Source organism: Prionailurus bengalensis, chromosome D2, assembly GCF_016509475.1.
Source record: "Prionailurus bengalensis isolate Pbe53 chromosome D2, Fcat_Pben_1.1_paternal_pri, whole genome shotgun sequence".
Classification (NCBI taxonomy): domain Eukaryota; kingdom Metazoa; phylum Chordata; class Mammalia; order Carnivora; family Felidae; genus Prionailurus; species Prionailurus bengalensis.
This window is the reverse complement of record NC_057351.1, coordinates 57,820,362-57,841,948: the sequence shown is the minus strand read 5'-3', so window position 1 is coordinate 57,841,948 and position 21,587 is coordinate 57,820,362. Positions and strand designations below refer to the sequence as shown.

The window sequence follows — 21,587 nt, the reverse complement described above, 5'->3', positions numbered from 1 at the left end:
AAACAATGAGAGCCACATAAATACAGTTCACATTTTCCAGAGAGTCCAAGTGACTCTCCAAGTGACAGTTTTGTAGACTTTGAGTTTTAAAATAAGAGGGCTACTACTTGGAGTTTTTAAATATTGAAAGATAACTCTTATTATAACAGGATCTGCCCTTTTCTGGGATACCTTTGAGTTGTTCTAAAATTCTACAGTCCTGGGCTATGACTGGGGTCTTCTCAGCTCCAGTCTGTCTCCCCCAGTGTGGAAGTCTCTTCTGTATCATCCCTGACTCCTCGTTTGCAACTGGACTGGGTGAGAGATGGATTCTTCCAGTACTTGATGAAGCATCCCATTCTACTGGTGAGCACCTTAATTAAAAAGACCTTTACCTTGACCCAGAATTTGATTTGTCTGTCCTGCTCCTCTGTCCCCTCCTCCCCTCCTTTAGACAATGGACACCACGTCTATTGGCATTTAGGTTGGACCTTTCAAATAGTTGAAAGTAGCAGTTATTCCTTGTTTTTGCTTTTCCATGAAACTCCTCCCTCCCCCCATTTTTCAGTGTTTCTGTACAGGATACTGTTTCCAGATCCTTCAGGATCCAGCTGGATCCCAGGCAGTCGTTCAGAGAACACTGTGTGATTGGGTCTGGTGGGTGTGGACAGATTTGAAGAGATGACCTCACACTCATTTCTTCATTACCTCCTGTCCTATTTTCCTTTTCATCAGTGTTTGTTCTTCCTATTTAAAGATGCTGGTCATTTGTAAGGGAAGACACAAAACCGGGATCAGTAATCCTACCTGCTGTCACTCTTCTGTCATCTTCTCTAAGCACAGCTTTAATCCAGGAATTCTCAACAGGGTATAGTACCTCAAGGGAGCAAAAGAAGTCTGAGAGTAAAATGGTGTGTGGCCCTCCAAAGCACAGTCCTACCCCACAAAGTCTTAGTTCTTAGTATTTCATTTCTCTTGTTAGGGAGAATTTAAATTCAATTTTTCTCTTGGGGGAAGACACTAGTGCAAAAACTGGTTAAAAACACTTCTTTAAACCAGAACGTCCCTATGAAAATGCTGAAATATTTTTGCATAAAAGAAAGCCCCAATCAATGGGAATTTGGCTCTCATTCTACCCTGGCATATAGGCTAGTGTTTCTCTCAGTGTGTTCCATTGTCCCCATGCTCACCCGAAAAAGGGTTTTGTGTTAAAGTTTGGGAAAAGCTAGGCTTAGTGAGTTCCATAGGTTTTGCGGTAGGGCTTCTCAGGGCCTCTTCTGCAGGTGTGCCCTGCGAAGTTCAGAGGTAGGACTGTTTTTTTTTTTTTTTCCGTTTCCTTTGCTCAGGAGGAGGACACTTACCTCCAGGGCCTGCCACTTCCTGGCTGCGTAACCTTGAGCAAGCCACTTGATGGCTCAGAGCCTGTTTCACAGACTAAAACCTTCACAGGGGGGTTTTGAGACAGAAATGAGTAAATGTATACCTAGCACAATACCTGGCACATAAAGACTTCACCAAAACAGCTGGTGTTTTCATTTATTATTGCTAGTAGGGTTAACAGACTGGAGAGTCTTAAATTGTCCATAGGCCACTAACTGACCTAAGTCTCAAATCCCAACCTTCCTTCCACAAAGATGTTAAATGCCCAAACACACCCTCTTACCTGTCTGGCTGCTCCGTCCTTACGTTAGTTGGTTGAAAAATCAATATGCCTAGCTCTCTCCTGTTCCTTTTCTCAGCCTTTGGTTGGAAAACACTGGATTTGTACCACTTTGGTTCCTCTCCAGAGGGTCTGCAGAAGGGAGCCAGTGTGGACCAACACATTGTTTCAGGGGCTTTCCCGGGTCTGGCCCCCAAGACCTTGGAGTTGGAAGATGCCCAGCCCAGTGCCTCACCCATCACGTGGGTTCAACAAATGCCAGCCACTTCATATTATCGGCTTGGTACTTCCTGTCCTCATTCACACTTGGGCTTCTCATTTGGGTTTTACTTTCCATTGCTGGCATTTGTTCCAGCAAAATCTTACCCATCTGGCCTCCAAAGTAGAGCACCAGTGCTTTCCTGTAACCTTAAGTACAGCTTTGCACCTGGCCTTGAGAGCCTTGCCTCTTGAGGCAGGTGGGCCTCAGGTGAGACCATTCCATGTGTGCTCTGACCCAACCAGCATCTCAAATGTGAAACCGCTTGAGAACTGAGCTATTTCAGGGGCAAGAAAAACATTCCAGGAAAAGCATTTTCATTTTATTTAAAAATTATTTACAATTAAGCCTTCATGAATGCTTTATTTTAAAATCCTTTTTTTTTTTTTTTTTAATTTTTTTAACCTGAAGGAAATCTTGGGGAATAGAGTGGGGAATAGGGAGGGGAGTGGTGACAGGCTCCTTTGGGAATTTGCAAAGGGATGGGTGTATGCAACAGCAGTGGCCTGAGCCCCATGGCCTAAGCAATAATGACAGGAAGACTAGCCAGGCAGGCCCCCTTGGGCCAGTGGCCAGCTGGGCAGGAAAATTGCACAATGACAGTTCTTGTTGAAACTCAGTGTTCACCGGTTTGGGTTTGAGGTGCCCAGCACTGAGGGCTGACACTTTGCCAGTTCCTATTAGGCAAGAGTAGGTGTTGGGAGTAGGTGGCAGCTGTGGAATCATCTAGGAGTCATGCACTGCTGAGCCTCAGGCAGAACTGAGCAAGGGGTGAGAAGTCAGGCATACACTGCTGGAAAGAGCATCTCCAGTGGGAAAATCTTTACTTCCAAATGCTGTGGCCCTCTTGTCTGCAACATCTGCTCTGGTTTGGTGGGGAAGCAGGGACAAACGTGTGGGGGTGTGGTATGATACCCTAGGTTGTGCCAAGGATCTCTGAAGACTTCCACTTCTTGGCAGGTCCTAGCTTTCCCCATTGATTTGCTAGACACTAGAGAAGACCACTTGTATCTGTCTCGAACTGCCCACTGTTCACTTCACTCTGCATTGCAGAAACTTTGGGCTGAAAGTTCCACTGAGTTCAAATAGTGGTTTTTAACTCTTTGTGGGTCTGAGACATTTGAGAATCTCATGAAAGCGTTAGCCCTCTGGAAAACACACATAAGAACACATACACTAAATTCTGGCAGTCTCACGGGCTTCATAGACCCTCTGAAGTCCAATAATGGAACCCCTGGGGTGACTGACCCCTAAATTAAGAACCCCTGAGTTAAAGATTCCTATGGGTAAGCATTTTCTTTTGAGATGCAAATAACCCAGAGGAATGAATTATCAGTCTCCTTCCCTCTCCGTGTGATTACTGATTGAATGGGTATGGGGGTGTGGGAGTGACAGTTTGGGGGGAAAGAGGGGGTAAGCCTGGATAGTATACCCCAGGGGAAGGTTTGGAGATTGAGCAGGCACCACGGGATCACTGGATCCCTGATTGAGGGAACTCAGGGAATGGGAGACAGAAAGGGAGACAGGTGTCCCAAAGACAACCTTCACTTATTTCTACATTTTCCCAAAGGTTGGTTGGCTGTGTGGTTAGTGGTCTGTGTGATTAGTGATTTTATTCTTGAATTAGGTATATGGAGTTATTTCGCCACCTAGTGGCCATACTTGGAATTGACTATGCCCCATCATCCGGGTGAAAAGAGATCTAGTAAATTCTTGGAGTGAAGTACACTTAGCTGACCTGCTGGGGAGGAGTAAGGGGTGGAGTGGGGGGAACAGATGAAAAAGGACAGCGATTCTTCAATGTTCCTGTTTAATGCACATTGAAGTCCCATGAGAGCTTGCATCCTTCTTGGCTGACCTGGGCACTCTTTGGTTTGTCATGGCTATACTTGCTTTAACAGCTTAGAATTTTTCTACATAAGTTTTTGTTTGTTTGCTTTGATTTGAACTTAAAACCTGAAATTCCATCTCTGGCTCCCAACTGGGTCTCTGCTCTCTGCTCCTTCTCTTCCAGAGCAGATTTATTGATGGATTGATGACTGCTGATAGGGAGCCAAAAAGATGTGTCCCTGGGCAAGACGGTGACTTGATGTTCCATCTCATTGTCTTTCCATTCCAGCTGAGACACACTTCCCAGGCTGCTAGAATCCTTATCTAACAGGAAACTGGTCACCGACAGTTTTCTGTTCTGTAACATCACATGCCACCATTGCCGAGTCCCACAGCTCTAAAGTCCTGGAGAAACTCTTGGTGTATCTCCTGAACTGACCTTCATACCTGCTGCTCCAGCCGCCTATACTCCTGTCTGTCGGTGGCGCCTTCTGAGCTAAGCTAAGCATGAAATATGGCATGGGGGGGATCCCAAAGAACAAAAAGGGAGTCGGGTCCCAGAGTGGCATTGTCAGCTTGGGGTCATTTCTTCTCCAGTCCCAGACTGTGCCGTGGAGAAGATCATTTCTAGCATGTTCCACCGGAGGCCCCTCCATCCATGATGGGCACAGCAAGGCTCTGAGTCAAACTGGAGGCAACAAGGGGAAATCTGCCAAACTGACTGCTAGGGGTGAAGAGGTGGTAAGGAAAGCAGAATGCTCTGTCACCTGTGGGAGGCCTCGGGAGACACAGAAGATGGGAGGGTGGGTTCTCCCTCAAAGCTCTTGAATCTCATACACCCAGCAAACACTGTCTGCCCTGTCATGTGATCAGAGGCATTAAATTGGAGTTCTCCTCAGAGGCTCTCTCTCCGTCAGGTGACCTCTTCCTTTTTCGACCACCTGAAAAACAATTTGTAAGGATCAATCTCTGGCTGGGAGGACATTCCTTGATATGGACTCTCTCCAAAACAGATGCGGAAATGGTGGCAAAGCCCTTGACAGTTTTACAGAAAGTAATCTGCATTGCATCCTGGTGTTGATATCAGCATATTTACATTTACCTGGGATGACATCTCCAAAAAGCCAGGCTAGTGCCAGTGGAATGGAGATTTCCTGAGAGGATTGAGTAAAGTGCAGGTAATGCCTCAGAACCAGGTCTTTCCATCTCCTCAGAACCAGGCCCAACTGCCTGGCAGACACCTCCTGTGAGAAGGCTGGTCTCCCAGCCTTTGGTGTTCCATGAGCCAGGGTTTTGGTGGGTGTAGCTGGGGGCCATTCCCACACACCTACGTTCTGTAGCTTGGAAACAACCTTCTTTCTGCATTGGGGCAGGTGGGGTAATCATACAATTGTCCTCAAGGATGGAAGGGCACTGTGTTCCCAGCTCTGTTGTTTTTAGGGAGGAGTATTTTTCTGCTATTGACTTCCTTCCATGAAAGATACTGCTTTCCTTTCTACTGAGTCTCTGGGACACAAATTCTTTCTTTAAAGGACCAGACAGTAAATCTTACAGGTTTTGCAGGCCATTTGGTCCCTGTTGCAACTGCTCAACTCTGCTATTGTGGCCACAGATAACAAATGGGTCTACGATCCAGTAAGTCTTTATTTACAAGAACGGGCAGGAGAGGGAGGCCAGGATTTGGCCATGGCCATGGCTTGCAGATTTCTGTCCTAGATGACAGCCAACTGAATGGGATGCATCCCCCTCCCCCCCCCCCCCCCCATTATCAAGGGCACAGTACTGGCCCAAGCCCTGTTACAGATTTCCATGATTATACCTCATTAGGTTCCCACAAGGAGTCAATGGTTCTTCCTCCAGGGGTAATATCCTAACATAATTTTTCTACTAACTAGCTGGTGGGAGGCTTTCATCTAGGTGAAGAGCTACTCACTCAAGGTTCTCAGCAGCTTCTTGCCCACGGTTTCCTCAAAGTCGCTACTGCAGGGGCTGGTCTCTGTGTCCAGGTTGATATTGCAACATTCACTATCTGATGCTGAGAGAAAGGAAAGAAGAAAGGACTCAAGTCTTCCCAACCTACACACCCAGGGATGTAGGAAGGGTGATTCTGAGTGATGTTCCTCAGTAGGTGAAAGTTCAAAACCAGAGCCAAGGCAGCGGTGGCTATAACAGGAGGGGATGTCCAGGAAGCTGTTGGCTCTCATTAGTTAGCAAAGGGCAGTTTAGTGCCACAAAAGGAACAAAGAGACCAGGAGCGAGAATCTAACAATATAAATGTTATTCGGCAGGAGAGAGATGAAGAGGACAAAATGTTCTCTGTTCAGTATCTTTGCCAGACAAAAAGCACATTTGAGGACCCTGAGGTGGAGATACTTACTCAGACCCTGGGAAATCACAGGACTCAGTATCAATTAAGCACATGTCTGTATCTTTCCCACCGAACCCAGTGGGGATTTAGAGAGGCACAGAATCTCAAAGCCAGGAAGAGGCCCAGGCCCTTAATGCCAGTGAGGTAAGAACCTGACCTGGGAGGCAGAGTGGGGTGGTGGAAATAGCATTGCAGGCAAAGCCATGAGGCTGATCCTGCTTTTAGTGCAGTATATAGACAAGACAAGTCTTTTCTCGGGGCCTCAGGGTCCGCATGCAAGGTCCCTGTGTCATACAAGGAGGAGGGACTAGATGAACTCCAAAGACTATTTTCTCCATTCTTACTCCTTTGATACAATTTCTTGCTACATGATTTAGCTACTGAATTCAGTGTGTGAGGGAGAAAAAGAACACCAGTTCTAAATTCCGGCCCTTGCATGGTGCTTATGTATGTCCCAGATATTCTGAGTTAGCCACAAGTTCAAATATGTTGTTGTACTGACTGCAAAAATTGATGAGCACTTGTTGGGTCATTGCTCTGGACTCAAGGGGTCTCAGACTATGGACTGGGGCAGGTCTGGGAGGTCAGGTGTGGGGGCACAGGCACTGCTGAAGGCCTGGGGAAGTAGATCTCAGTGGGGCAAGGACAGGAGGATCTCAGGACAGGTGGGACATTGGGAGCTCAGAGCAACACCACTGCCAAGACAGAAGCGTTGAGAGACTCAGAGATGATATGCTCTCAGAACTCAGGACAAGTTCTACAGATTACCTCCTCTGGCCCAAAAGAGGGGAAGAGTGCTGCCAGTAAGAGTGCTGGCTGACTTCAGGTTCCTCATCTGTAAGGCAGGTCTTTAAGAACTACCTAATACAGAGCATGGTACCACGCACTGCGATACACCCTCTGTATAAGCTATTTCATTTATGCCCCAAGCTACTTCATGACCTAGCCACCATGGTTTACATCTATTAACATAAGGAAGAAACTTATCTGTTAAGATAAGGAAACTGCATCTTAGGTTAAAGTAACTTGCTGAAAATCGCATCGCTCCTAAATGAAGGAGCCAAGATCTGAATCCAGATGGAAACCTAGCTCCTAACACCACCCTACACATGGTCTTCCTGGGAGAATGGATCGACAGGCCTGGTGAGGGGTTGGCGCTTAGAAAAGTGTGTTTCCCTTCCCTCGCTCACTGTGAGGAGGTGGTAATATTACATGGGGGCTGGGGTCCCTCCTTGATTTTCCCCCGGGCCATCCCAGTGCCCGACGGTGACGACCCCAATTTCCCTGCCCGACCTGCTGTCGTAGGAATTGCTGCAGAAGACAGTGAGAGCTGCTGTGTGCTCTGTTCCTCGAGGTCCGTCATTTCTTCCTGGGTGAAGGCCATCTCCTCCATCCTCAGGTACACGACCTCGCCGGGGCTTCTCAGCCCATCTGAGCGGCTGCCTGGGGAGGATAGCAAGTGTGTGCCCATCTGCTCTGGAGAAGACCTGTGGCTCCAACTGCTACAGGATGGCAGCTCTGGGCAGGGTTGAAGGAGGAAGGTGGGGCTGCCCTCACCCCGTAGCAGCCCAGCCCATCCACCCAACGGACTTACACGGCAGGCTGTTTCTGTTGCTCAGGAGGGTGATGGCAGGGTCATCCTTGGGGGTCTGGGGCGTACCCCGGGTCGTAGGGGCTTTGGTGGAGTCTCCGTCAGCAAAGGCCTCCATGTCGGGGGACTGGGGTGAGCTGTCCATGTGGCAGGCAGTGAGTGCATTCTGGTACTGCTGCCGAGTGATCTAGAAAGAAGAGGCAGAGAGGGGAGGAAGCTCAAGAGGGGCTGGACAGAGCCCTCCTTGGATGTGGTCAGCCTCTCCGAGCTCAGAAGCAGCCCTACTAGGGTGCGTTGGAACCCCTGACCTCTGTGGGTGAGGATCCATGAACCGGGTCCTTTCCCAAGCTGTACCAGCCTAGCAGTTGAGGGACAATGAGTCCCCACTGTCATTTTTATTGGCTCTGGACTTCTACGGTGCCCCTGGAGGAGCCAAGCCTTCTCCTGAGCCTCAGAGGAGGTTGGAGGACACCTTCAGGTAGCAGAGTACTTGCCCACAGAGAAGTTTTAAATACGTGCTTCCACTATTGCCAAGGGACCTCTTCCTAAGGGTCCACAGGGAGTGTAGTGAGGGAAGCTTTGCTGCTCCACGTCCCGCTGTCAGGAAGCTGGATGCTGAGGCCTGAGAGTGCACAGTCATTTCTCATTTGGACTTGGCCCGCCACCGGATGTGGGATCATGCTCCTATGTGGGAAAAGTCCACAGCAGAGGTCTCCGAGCTCCTTCATCAGATCATGGGAGTCTTCCTAGCGACTTTCCTGATGTGTCAAGCCTCACCCACAAGTAAAAGCATCTGGAGAATCAGGCTTAGCCAGACCAGAAGGGAATTCCCATAATTCCAGGAAGGAAACAACATGGATCAAATGTGTTTTCTGGAATACAGAAAGGTTTATCTGTCATCTCTGTTCTCTGGGTGTATGTTGCAGACTCATGCCTCGCATCCTTGTGTCCAGTAAAAACTGGCTAGTTTTTGTGCCACCCAGGATAGAAATGTGCTACCATGAATCCATGAATGGCACGGGGTGAAAAGTGACAATGGCACTTAGTGCCACACCATGTCTTCTCAAGCACTATGGTCACCTCAAATGTTTTCCTCCCTTCTTCACTGCATTTAGCTAGAGAACAGGCAAAACCACACACTGTTCATGTTCCTTCCCTTTCCTTTTGGGGCAGGATTGGTATTACATGTTGGAACAGTAAGGCTGTGTGGCTGGTAATAGGAGAGGGAATGGTTAAGATTTCCACGTTGGAATGGAGGCAGCTTGAAGCTGGTTTGGTATCTGGCAAGGGCTCTTTTAACAGTGGCCCCTTGTCAACTGCCCACTCTCCAGCACCTGCCCTCTAGACCCTCCCTTCCCCGGTGGCTTGGATGCCTGGCCTCCCCGGGGGCTGTGGGTGATGCTCAAACTGAAGTCCTGGAGTCAATCCTAGACAGCTCAGTACTCACATTCTCAGGGGGGTGACTCTCCATCACTTCTGGCTCATCCCACTTCTGCTTTCCTCATACACCTATGTTTCTCCTTTCCTTTCTGTACAGGCTGTTGCTCTGGTCATTTTTATTGAGTATTTTATTCTGCTTTACTATCCTCTGATGTTCTTTCTACATTTTCTAGATCCTATGGTCCTCCAATTACCCCAAAATGTTAAAAAATTTAGCACTCATCCTGAATGTTAGGTTATAGTCTTCACCAAAATATCTAGCCTCGACAACCATTCAGGCAATGTTTTCTCATCATAAAGAGAAATCTTCTATTTCCCCTCAAGTTGGGAACTCATTACTTTGTTGGACATTATCAATCTTTTCTTCTCTGACAAACTTCAGGATGTCTTGCATGAGGATCGAGCAAATTCCAAGCACAGCTAATCTAATCACAAAACACCAATTAAGAATGTATGTCTTTTTGCATTTTGTATGGGAGACCCACATGCAGAGATCCCAAGCTTCTAGCTATACTACTGCCCATTAGAGGGGACAAAGATAGTTCTCTTGATAGTTTAAAACCGTTATTCTCAAATTTCAGCATCAGAATTACCCAGAGGCCTCGTTAAAAACAAGATCGCTGGGCCCCATTCTCAGAGTTTCTAATTTGCTAGGTCTGGAGTAGGGCCTGAGAGTTTGCAGGTCTAACGAGTCCTCGGGTGATGCTGATGCAGCTGGTTTGGAGACTGCACTCTGAGCACCACTGACTTAAGACCTAGTTAAAATCAAACACAGTCCTCCTACTCAGGTTTTGAATCCTTTAAAGGATTCAAATGGATAAAGTGGCAAAGTGTTAACTGGCTTTGATATTTTTCAGGCCCAAATGGCATGTTCTCTGCTTTATGGCATGCAACGATGGGGGTCTCAACTTAGCATTTGCCTAAAGTCTTCAATAGATTCAATGTTACTGTAGACTTTTACAGCCCCCTTTGTTGGGAAGTGAGAAATCAGGTTCCAAAATTTCCCCAAGAGGTATCAACTCTGGAGCCTACCCTCAGACTAAAACCTTACCTTGAGTCAATCACAGAACATCAGGCGTGTATTAGAGATTTCACCATCAATTGACTGTGATGCTGCCCATACTGATGGTTCAGGGACTTGCAGTGTTTCAGAGAAAGGATCAAAGTGACACGCTAATTATTCATGCCTCCTGGGACAGTGGTTCTCAACCTTGGCAGCACATTTGAATCACTTGGGAAGCTTTAAGATATCCTGATACCCAGGCAACACCCTTAAGCAATTATATCCAAATCTCTGAGAGTGGGGCACAGACATCTGGATTATTTAAAGCTCCCCAGGTGATCCCAATGCACACCACGGGTGAGTCCAATGCTCTGGACTCTTGGAAATGCCCCTGTAACCAATTATTATCTACACTCCCCTTAATAGTTGCCTTCACTGATGTTTGATTTTCATAGTGGACCCCCAGCTTGCATACAGGGCTGAACTAAAAAAAAAGCTCCATATGAAGAACATAAACTGGCAAAACTTGCAGATGAGGCCAATATGTACTATTTTTTTCTGATGTCTTCCATAGTCCTATAGTAATCCATTTGATAAATACTTCAAGAAATTACTGCCAGGAAAAAGTTCCTTTCTCTAGAAAAATGATATACTTGATGAGAACACAAATGTCCACTACGTTTGCCCTCTTTGCTTTTAGGACCAGGAAGCTCACAGATAAATTTATTATTTACTTACAGTAACAAACTCATGCCTTATTGCTTTTTCACCAAATTGGTTTGCAATTTCTTTTTAATTTCTTATTTAAAATATTATATATCATTTTTGGAATCATATATATTACTGGAAGTGCTATCAATTTCATAAAAGAGATGGAACGGATATTAGGTTTTAGGATGTGGGTGGGAGGTCTAGTGCTAGTGTTACTAACCCATAAGAGCTTGCTCTTGCAGGTAGAGGTTGGGATAGGAGGGTGGAACCTTCCATCCATAGGGTATATTATGGCTTACAGAGCACTTGGGTATGTGTTACCCCTTTGCTCTTCATAGTGACTGTGTTGGGTAGGCATGAGGGCTCTTTTGATCCCCATTTTACAAATAAGAAAATGAGGTCCAGAAATGTTGAGGGATTGCCTCAAGTTTGACAGTTAGCAAGCTTTCAGAGTCCTAGCCAGGGCACTGTCTCCACTGTATGGGTTTTGGCTGGGAAAGTGCTATTCACTCATGGGAGCCAGGGAGGTGGCAGGGGAAGTGAGACTATGAAGCTCCAAGTTTTCAGAGGGAGAAACTCCAGAGCCTAACAATGGTGCCCCTGTAACCTGGATATTGTAGTTTAAAGGCCTTTAGTCTTGCTCTTCAGGGACAACGATCTCAGCCTGGGCTCTGCACTGTGAGTGGGTGTGCCTGGCTGCACTAGGCTGTCTTTTACAATCCTTTAGAGGAGGTGTCCCAATAACTGCTTTGTAGCTTGGGGTCTATAGGCATCTGATGACCGAAAGCCAGCTGGCACACAACTGGAACCAGTGTCACCATCAAACCCAATTCTCTAATGTGTCCATGGGCTTCCCAAAGGTGGAGCTTTCTTTAGAGTCTTACAGGTTCTTCTGGCTTAAAGGACAGAAACATTTCCTAAACGACTCTTGATAAGCTCACCAGAGTACTTGATATTACTCTTTTTGGGTTAACTAGTTTAGATTTGGCTTCTAGTTTAGTCCCAGTGTTGCCACTTTGAAGCTGGCCTGTAACAGAGGCCCAGTGATAATGAGATAACGCCACTGAACCTGCCATCCAACTGTTAGAAATGACTGTTTAAAACACGTCCACATTGATCTCTCACAAGTTAACTTTATAATGGGCATACATTTCAAAGAAAGGCATCAAATCTATCATCATCTCATTTCATCTAAGCTGTGCATGGCACATGATGAGGTGGGGAAGGGGCAGGAGCAATGGTCCCTCTGCCCCCGGAGTAGGAGTGAGTGGAGGTATTGTCAAGGCAGGATGAGGTCTTAGGGAAGTAAATCCATAACTAAGAAAATAAAGTGAAAGACAAAGTAGGGGAAGGAAGGAGATTCCAAGTAGGGACAATGACAAAAGGAAGATGGAGAGGCAGAGATGATGAGTGAAGGGAAGACGGGAGGAAGGGAGAAGGAAGGGGGTGTGTTCTTGTTTGACTGTGAGATGGATTTATGGGCTCAGTTGGGACATTAGCTGTTCTGCCCAAGCTAGAAGCCTCTCAGGAGTGTTGCAAAGTGCTGTATTTAGTTTATTTCTGGACAGGTTCTGTCCAGGCCACATGCACAGTGAGCTGTACCATTCTCTCTTTGTTCTTAAGAAAAAGTGATATGTCCCTTCAGGAACCTGGGAGCAAGGATCCGGGAACTCTAACCCTCTTTAAGCATTGTTCTGGAGCAAAAGAACGAGCTGGGAATAAAGCATTACATCTGGTAACAATCCTGAGTAAATGTACTCCTTCCTTATAAGGTACTGAGTTCCGTGTCGTGGAGGCATTCACACAGATGTTAAATAACCACTTGTCAATGATGTCAGAGGGAAGATTCAGACAGCTACGGCCAGGACCTAACATTAGAGGGAAGAAGCATGGTTCTGCGTAGGGGGAGAAGGGTGGTTGCCCAGTACAGGGGTAGGGGCAGAGGTTGGGGGCGGGCCTATACTGTTGGTGGATGGTTGTATAGAAGGAAAGGTACTACCCACTAGTTACCTTCTCCCTAAGTCTCACAGCCTTGTTTTCACAATGCTTCCTCTTTTTAAATATATATATTAAAAAAACCCATAATCATAAACTACTGACATGTCAATCTGTCGCCTTGAAAGAAATTGTTGATAAGGCACCACTCTAGAAAATGTGTTCAGGAAACAACCTCTCACCAGCTGCATTTTCTAGATTCAAGCATTACTATTTTTTTTTAATTCAGTTCTTTTATTGTTACTATTTTTTTCACATTTTTGATTCAAGCATCACTTTTCATCACCTTGCTTCTCTTGTTCAACCATGTGAGAATTTCTTACTATCTAAAACAGTACTGTCCAATAGAAATATAATGAGTTGCATAAGTAATTGAAAACTCTCTTGTCACATTAAAAATAAGTAAAAACAAATAGAGGGAATTAATTTTAATAGTGTTTCGTTTAAGCCAACATATCCAAAACAATTTCACTTCAACACAGAATCAATATAAAAGTATTAATGAGGAATTTTGCATTCTGTGTTTGTACTAAGTCCTTGGAATCCAACGTGTACTTTGCATGCACGGCACATTGATTTGGATGGACCACAGTGTGTTTGGCAGCCCCATGTGGCTACTGGCTACTATGTTGGGCAGCAGAGGTCTAGCAGATCAACCTGAATCTCTCTGCCCAGTTCTGATAATCCGGCCTTGTGCCCAATGGTGCTCCCACTGCTCGCACACGCAGAACCACTGGGCCAGCCCAGCTTCTCTCTTCACACTCCCTTGAATGCACTGTGCTTACTCATCTTCCATATGCCTGTTTATTGGTATCCCTCCTCCTGTTCTTTCCTAATTCTTAAAGGTCTGGTCCATTCGCAGCAACACAGTGCTTAAAATAAGTGTCACACAAACTCTTAATCAATTAGATACTACCCTGCTTTGGTCACTATTGCTTAACCTACATTTCTTCTCTCTTACTAGATTTTAAACTCATTAGGCAGAGGATATGTTTTACATTTCTTAGTATAGCCACTGGTGTCTAGATCCCTCGTTAATGCTCAACCTACTGATTGGCTCATTGAGGAAGTCAAACCACTGCCACTGGTGTCTAGATCCCTCGTTAATGCTCAACCTACTGATTGGCTCATTGAGGAAGTCAAACCACTGCCACTGGTGTCTAGATCCCTCGTTAATGCTCAACCTACTGATTGGCTCATTGAGGAAGTCAAACCACTGCTCAAAAGCCAACATGTTTTTATTCTCTCTTTATTACTGTAGAAACAGGCATTTCTTAGTGCAGCTTGAGTTCAAATTGTCTTCTCTTACACAGCAGCCAGTTAGGAACTCAAGCATCCTCTAAATTACAAAGGAATGGAGACCTGTTTACCTTGAAACTAACCGAAGTAACTGTACACTTTTGGACATTTTGAGTTGGCAGCCAACGTGTCCAGAAGTTAACCTTCAACCAGTGTGATAACTCCTATCATTTAATGAAGTTCAACTCTCACAACACCATCTTGCAATTTAGGGATTCTGCCACCAGATGGTGATGGGGCATTTTGGTCACGGTTACACAATCTAGACTATAAGACATCGGCCAAATAGTCTTAGTTTAATGATGATATTTACCAAAAGCATTGTTAAAAAATTTATAAGGATTCTTTGGTACCTTCATTCATAATTTACTAACTATGACTAATCGTGGCTTTAATATCTCTCCCAGATAATCGTTAGATACAACTTTCTAATTTTGAAGCTTATCTTAAAGTCAAATTACTTCCGGACTTAATAACGTTCTGGAACTTTTGTTGGACATGAAAACCCCTTGCAAGCTCTCCATGCAGCCAATCACAGGAGCCTGGGCCGTGAGGACACCTCTCTTCAACAGTCTTTAGCTTCCTCAAAAGCTCCCCCTCTGTTAAAAAGGTAGGGGGGCAGGTGGGTGAGGGGAATAAAAGGGCAGCCCTAACAAGTCTATTACATCAGCAGAAGGGAATTTTCAACTTTAGTCTAAGGCATCAACTTATATATATATATATATATATATATATATATATATATATAAACAAACAAGTGCACGTTCCAAACAAGAGCTTGAACTCCCAAAGTTCCCTTCTACAGAATTGTTACAATTGAAGTTTTTAAGAGACTGGGGCAAGGATTTGAAGGAGGTTTCTGAATAATACTTTAATTGGTTTCTAACCTCCCCTCAACGTCTACTTTTGACATTTAGTCTTCTCAATGTCAACATGTCGAGGTGGGAAAAGGGACCATGTTCTGTGCCACTTAGCCGCCCTGGGTCACAGCAAAGTCCTCTGGCCTGACCAAAAGGATGACACCTGCACCTGAGAACTGACCTCGGGTTTGGGGTTCTCAACATCAGGAAAGACACTTCCCTTTTATGTTCCTCATTAGCTGTAGAATGTCCCCTTTCTTTATGTTCTAGGCATGGATATCCATGAGCTCATCTGTAAGTTTCAAGAAAATCCTTACAAACTCCATGCCAGGTATTCATCTTAACACATTCCTCTTTGTGGAGCTGTCCAATACATCCCCTGAAAGTGCTCCCCAATCCAGGCACACCTAGACATGTTCCAGAAAACTCTGGGCTCACCAGTTGATCATTAAATAGGATGCCTCAAATTCTCATTCATTCTCCTCCCCAAACCAGCAAGCAAAATCTTCATATTGATTTCCTAAACTTAGGATGTAAATAACATTAGGGACTGAAAGTCTATGTCGCTCCCCGCCCCAAATTCCTATGCTGAAATCTTAACCCCCAGCGAGATGACATGTGGAGGGGGCGCCTTTGGAAGAAGTTAGGTCCTGAGGGTGGAGTGCTTGCGAACGGAATTAGTGTCCTAATAGGAAGACAGCTTGCTTCCTGTCTCTGTCTCTTCCCCCATGTAAGGATACAAGGAGAAGATGGTTATCTGCAAACCAGAATGTGGGCTCTCACCAGACACTGGATCTGCTGGTTCCTTGAACTTGGACTTCCAGCCTCCAGGACTGTGGGAAAGAAGTGTTTGTTGTTTAAGCCACCCAGTCTATGACTATTTGTTATGGCAGCCTGAACTAAGACAAATGCGAAGACCTAAGAAACAAACTTAATTGAAAATTGCCAGTGCACTTATAGTAGAATTAAGTGCCTTCCTCTGGCTTAAGGATGCCAGACAACATTGCTGCTGACCGTCCACTGTCATTTCACGCTGGCCTCTGTCTTTGCACGCTGCGTACCAGCACTCAGATCCACGAACCACCGAGCTCTTTCCTGCCTCTGTGGTTTCTCTCTTGAACATTCTCCTCCCCTCCCCTTTCAGGTCCCAGAAAAAATGTCGTTTTGTCAGTCTGCTCTGATAACCATTCCTAAAGGAAACCCCTTGCCAGCTCTGCCCAATCACTGTTTATCCCACTACCTTGTTTGTTACCTTCCTAGCCTTTATCACTACCTGAAATTAGGTTCTTCATGATGCGGTTACTTGTTTATTCTCTCTGTCCCCCTCCTAGCACAGAAACTCTAGGAAGGCAGGAGCTTATGGTCTTGTTCACCATAGTATCTTGTCAATATCAAGCACAGAGTAGGTATTCAGTCAACATTTGTTGAACCGCTTACTCATATTGTGACTTTCAAGTTCTTTTTTCCACAAACCGTGTGACCAGTACTACCAACCAGGAAGAGCTAGCCCAGTAGAGTTTCTCTGTTCTCATTTTTTTCCTATCTCCACTTCTGAGGAAGGCCTGCAATGAGAGGGCTTCAGGACAAGGAGGCAGGGAGGAGAATCATGGACTTTAGTTTTCTGAGGTTTAACTTTAGTGTCACATTAGATTTGTTAAGTGTCCCCAGTCACACACACCCATGAGTATTGCTGGGTTAGTTGCCACAAGTTATTTCTTCCTGGGGTTCCTTCAACTCTGATTTCCCACAACTCTTCCTAAAGACTGGGGTTTTGAGGATTTGGACTCTGGAGACAGAGAGACTGAATTCCAAAGCTTGGCTCTGCCACTCACCAGCCATATGAACTTAAACTCCTCAAGCTCCAATGTCTTCATGTCTAAAATGGTTATGACAGTAGTACCTACCTGACAGGGTGGTGATCAGACCACCTGGATCATTCAGACAAAGGAGTCCCAAAGCGCATGCACAGAGCACCCCACAAACAGTTATTATCCCACCCCACCTTCCAGGCTCAGCCCCTCCCTTTGGTAACTTTCTATCTTTATGTTTCTATCTTCACCTCAGGGTATCTGCAGAGTTCTGGAACACAGAAAGCCAGGCAGTGCACACTGCTCTCAAATTATCAGAGCTTGTGTTCTGGACAGAAGGAGAGAACCTCCTCCCTCCTTTGTGATAAATATATCTCTCATAATCCAGGTTGCGACTGGACAAGATATACCAACTCAACTCATTGGGTGTTTTGTTGGACTTGGATAAATGGGGCTCACTCCAGGCATGTAACAGTTTGCAGAATGCTAGCAAATAAAACCTATCAAAGCACGAGAAGGAGGACATTTTAGAAGGTTTCTGTGCAATACCAATCTTAATGTGAGGTATGAAGCAATGGCCCCCCTACCCTTTAACTACAAGGCAATGAGCACTGTGGCCTCTCTCTCCTGCATGTGCAAAGTGATGGATGTTCCGAGCTCCACTGAGCTCAGTGATTGCTAAGGGTGTAATGGTTACACAAAGGGTTTTTGCTTAACATACCTGCCAAATTGCATTTTAGACTTGAAACAGAAAGACATAAAAATATACTATCTTATGGAAAATCACAGCATGGTTTCTTCCATATACTTGGTTTATTAATCACCTGCAAATTTATCTCGGAAAAACAAATCAACCTGGTGGCAATGGCAGGGGGTTCAAAAGAAACAGTTCACTGGCAACTTGTCTCAGGCAACCTAATTCCGCACTGGTTTATGCCTCAGTTTCCCCACACAAAAAATGGGGATCAGGAGATCTTAAAAGAGTGACAAATTAGTAATCAAGCTAACCGAAAACAGGGCCCTTGTAAAGCCAGGGAACAATTAGCACCCAGCGTTATCTTGGCGCATTGGATTGCACATCCTGTCCTGCTTCCCCAGCCGGCTGGCAAGCCGGGGATGGCCCTCCCGGGACAGTTACCTTCACAAATTGCACATCGCTGAGAATGTGCACTGAGTAGTCGGGAGTGTAGAGGTTGTTGCTGCTGCTGCACAGCTGGGTGTTGCTCCCCCCAAAGTCACTGCGCTCTCGGTTTGGAGACTCAGAGCGGTTCAACCCGCTGCAGCGAGAAGGGGACCGGTTTACTGCAGACAGTGAGGGAGAGGTGAGGGAGAAAAGGCAAGGAGAGGCGGGTGGGGAGAAAAGACAGGAGAACAGAAAGAGCGATGGGGAGAGGGAGGGGGAGAGAGAGAGAGAGAGAAAGAGAGAGAGAGAGAGGTGTTGTTTACTAAGGGCCCACAGGACTTCTAGGCGGTGGTAGAACCAGGCCCTCACCCTTCCCGTTAGAGCCCAGATGCTCAGTTTGTTACAGGAACTCACGGCTCCACTCTGCGCAGGCTCCTCCTGCTCCCCACAACGTCCACCAGGGAGGGGCTGGGGCAGAGGGGTACACAGCCTTTCTCAGTTCTGGTCTTTGGGTTAAGTGCTGGAGATGAGGACCGAGCTGTGAGCGTGGTTAGCTACTCCAAAGCATGAGATCCTCTATCAGGATATAAAGTCTGTTCACGAACCTTATTTTACAAAGGCGAAGGCCTTGGGTTTGACAGCACATAGAACCAACCCTTGCCATGGTGAGCCATTTTGGCAGGGATAACTCAGGTCTGCCCTAACACTGTCAGGACACTGGACAAACGGAGACCCACAGACCTATTCAATCACATGGGTACCTATTCAAATCACATGAATAAACTGTTAAAATCTGTTCTATCCTTGTCCTTGACAACTATACCTTCATAATATAACGTAACGTAACGTAACGTAACGTAACGTAACGTAACGTAACGTAACATAACCTGGAAGGCCAACTCCAACTCCTTAGAGTTTTCTGCTAAAATATAAAACATAAAACAGGGTTGTATGGGGACAAATGGCCCCTACCCTAGGGGCTTCCCAGCCTCCTTATCCACCCCACCTTGCCCCCACCGGGAGGTTTAGGTGAGGAATTTCAGGATTCTGTATCTGAAATGTGGTCCTGAAGGAAGAACAAGGGCTCTCAGTGGGCACATCTCTTTGGCCCTATGAACTCCTCACCTACACGGAGGGGTGGGACTAAGAAGGACTAAACGGGGGTCCTCTAAAGTGTGTCTAGGGCAGGATTCCATCTAGGCCTAAGTGGGGGTGGGGGAACAGAATACTGGAATAACCCCCAGGACTTCTGCCAAAGGCATCTCAATGTTCAGAGTCAGTTTTGTTTTGTTTTGTTTTGTTTTGCTTTTTTGTTTTTTTAACCACTTTCAAGAACCATTCCTAGGGAAAGTTCAATTAAGACCACATCACTTGGTTTCAAAATGGATTGTGTGAACTATCTTCCCCAGATCAATGGAAGAGAGGGTCTTGTGGTGACCCTAGCAGAATCTCAACCGCAGAATAAACCTGAAGGAGAGACTGTCAAGCCCCCTCCACCCCTCTGCTTCCCAACAAATGCCACTCTGCATTTCTTCCCAGAAAGGGGAGGGTGTGCCGTCAGCCTCTCCTGACAGATTTAGTTCAGGGGCTCAAATGCAGAGTCCGCTTCCTCAGAGATTCTGCTCCTTGTTCTTCTAGGGCAGGACCTCGGGAATTTAATTCTGTCTCCTGAGATAATGGTGCCATCAATCAAGATAATTGATTAGCATGTATTTGGAGCCGAGTCCTTGAGGGTTGATGTTTCTGTTTAGCTGCAAGCTGTTATTGTTGTCTGGCAAACTAGTGCAAAGGGTAAAATAACAATAGGCTGAATCATTTTTTCTCATTAGAGCCATAACAATCGCTGCCTTGATAGGATTATAGAATTGAGGATTTTATTTCCAGCCTCCCCTTCTCAGTAAGTGCCCTTTACATATATTCTGTCACTTATACCAGGAACCTGGGGGGTGCCCTTGACTCCTGCCGCTCCCCAGTCCCACACCAGGCCCTCTCACCTCTACTTCTGACATAATAAGCCCTTGGGCATCTATGTCTGTCCCCACTCAAGTCCCAGTTACCTGGACCACAGTCCCATCTCCCCGCTTATAAGCTTATGATCACCTCAGCTGCCAGAAGCACATTAAATAAGCTTTCTTTTATTTAGTCTGAATAAAATCTAAATTCCTTGCTTCATCCCTAATGTCCCCCATGACCTGACTCCCGATTTCCTGTCTGGTCTCATCTTGGGAACTCTCTTCCCCTCCCCTGCTTGCTCTGCTCCTCTCAACCATGCAAGTGTTCCCCTTCCCTCACCACCTCAGAGGATGGCATTTCTACTGCCCACCCTGCCCCTTTCACCCCCACCCCCACTGCTTGGCTCTCAGTCATTAGGTCTCAGCTGAAAGCCAACTTCTCTGAAGACTTTGGCCGAACTGAGGTTTCCCGTTTTCTTCTATCACTGTCCCTTGTTCATTCCTTCAAAGTACTTTTCACACATTTTAATTCATCATGTGTTTGTACTTGTTACGTCTACTCAGTTCAGTGCTAAATTCCGTGAAGGCAAAGACCTGGTCTTTTCTGGTCATTGTTGTACACCCAGTACCTAGCACTGTGCCTGGCCTAGAGTAGGTGCTCAATAAAAATGTACAGAATAAATGAATCAGCACCTAAGGGTCCACTGAAGAGGTTTTATTTAGAATCTAAATTTTGTTTAAAAAAAGATTTCAGAGCTCTCAAATCATCCTGGATTAGAAAGCCTTTCCTTTGCAACTTAAAGCCATTCTGGGGAAGTTGACTTCTCCAAGAAGCTAGGGGTGGATAGAAGGACACTCCAAAACTGTAGCTGGAGAGAGTCAGAGAGTGGGCAGTGAGAATCCAGGGTACCAAGAGGCCTCAGGCTTTGGCCCAGTAACTCGAGGAAGAGGCCACAGGGAAAATGAGGACTTTGTCTGTTTAATAAAAGCATGTGAAACCAGGAATCCTGGACTCAGGTCTCTAGGGCCCTACCTATCCACTGGCTGATGGCAGGCCAGACCCCCCTCCACAGTGACCAAGGACTGAGAAGGACAGTGGTGGTGCCACAAAGAACAGAGCAAAGCACCCAGGTGATTGGGCAGAAAAATAAATATGCATTTCATTTCTTGTTCTGGCCCCTTGAAAACAAGCTGATGGGTTCTGGTGTGGCCAGACCCTCTGTGGCTTTTCTGGGGTGGTGGCTGCTAAGTAAGTCGATGGTGCTTCCTCAGGGGAGCTGCTGTGGAAAAGCAGGGCCAGCAGTCCTGCAGGAGGGGGACTTCTTTGTCGTGTGGGTGGAGTGTGGAAAACCCTACCCTGACCTGGTGGTCAAGTACCCTACCCTACCTTACCTCAAGTCCATTTGGAACAAGGGGACAGAGTGTGAGCAGGGCTGTAGATGCAGCCTCCCTGAGAAATAACCATCTCTCCCCGATAACCATCCACTTTGCCTGGTGGGACACATTCTTGACATACCCCACATTTGCTGTTCCACAGCCTCATCCCTTATATCACAATCCCAGGCACATTCCAGAAGGATGGCAGAGAAACACAGGCCCATCTATGTACTAGACCACTTCCATCCATAGAAGGTTCTGCCTGAACCACATTCACACTGTTGGACACAGGGGCCACCACTATATCCCCGTTCCCCCCAGGGCTCTTGTCC

At 46.1% G+C, this 21,587-nt stretch overlaps 1 protein-coding gene across 3 annotated transcripts in view; it reads right to left on the bottom strand.

Annotated features, from left to right (window-relative positions):
• Positions 1 to 2,240: 2,240 nt before the first annotated feature.
• CNNM1 (cyclin and CBS domain divalent metal cation transport mediator 1) overlaps positions 2,241 to 21,587 on the bottom strand; it is a 60,073-nt gene continuing 40,726 nt past the window's right edge. For 2 of the 3 annotated variants that reach the window (XM_043597219.1, XM_043597220.1), the window contains 5 exons: positions 17,942 to 18,105; positions 7,691 to 7,874; positions 7,390 to 7,539; positions 5,662 to 5,763; positions 2,241 to 4,669 (listed from right to left, as the gene is read on the bottom strand). In XM_043597219.1, the coding sequence (XP_043453154.1) occupies positions 4,590 to 4,669; positions 5,662 to 5,763; positions 7,390 to 7,539; positions 7,691 to 7,874; positions 17,942 to 18,105 (680 nt within the window). In that variant the 3' untranslated portion in view covers positions 2,241 to 4,589. The remainder of the gene's footprint in view (positions 4,670 to 5,661; positions 5,764 to 7,389; positions 7,540 to 7,690; positions 7,875 to 17,941; positions 18,106 to 21,587) is intronic. The other variant, XM_043597221.1, reaches the window with a different exon arrangement.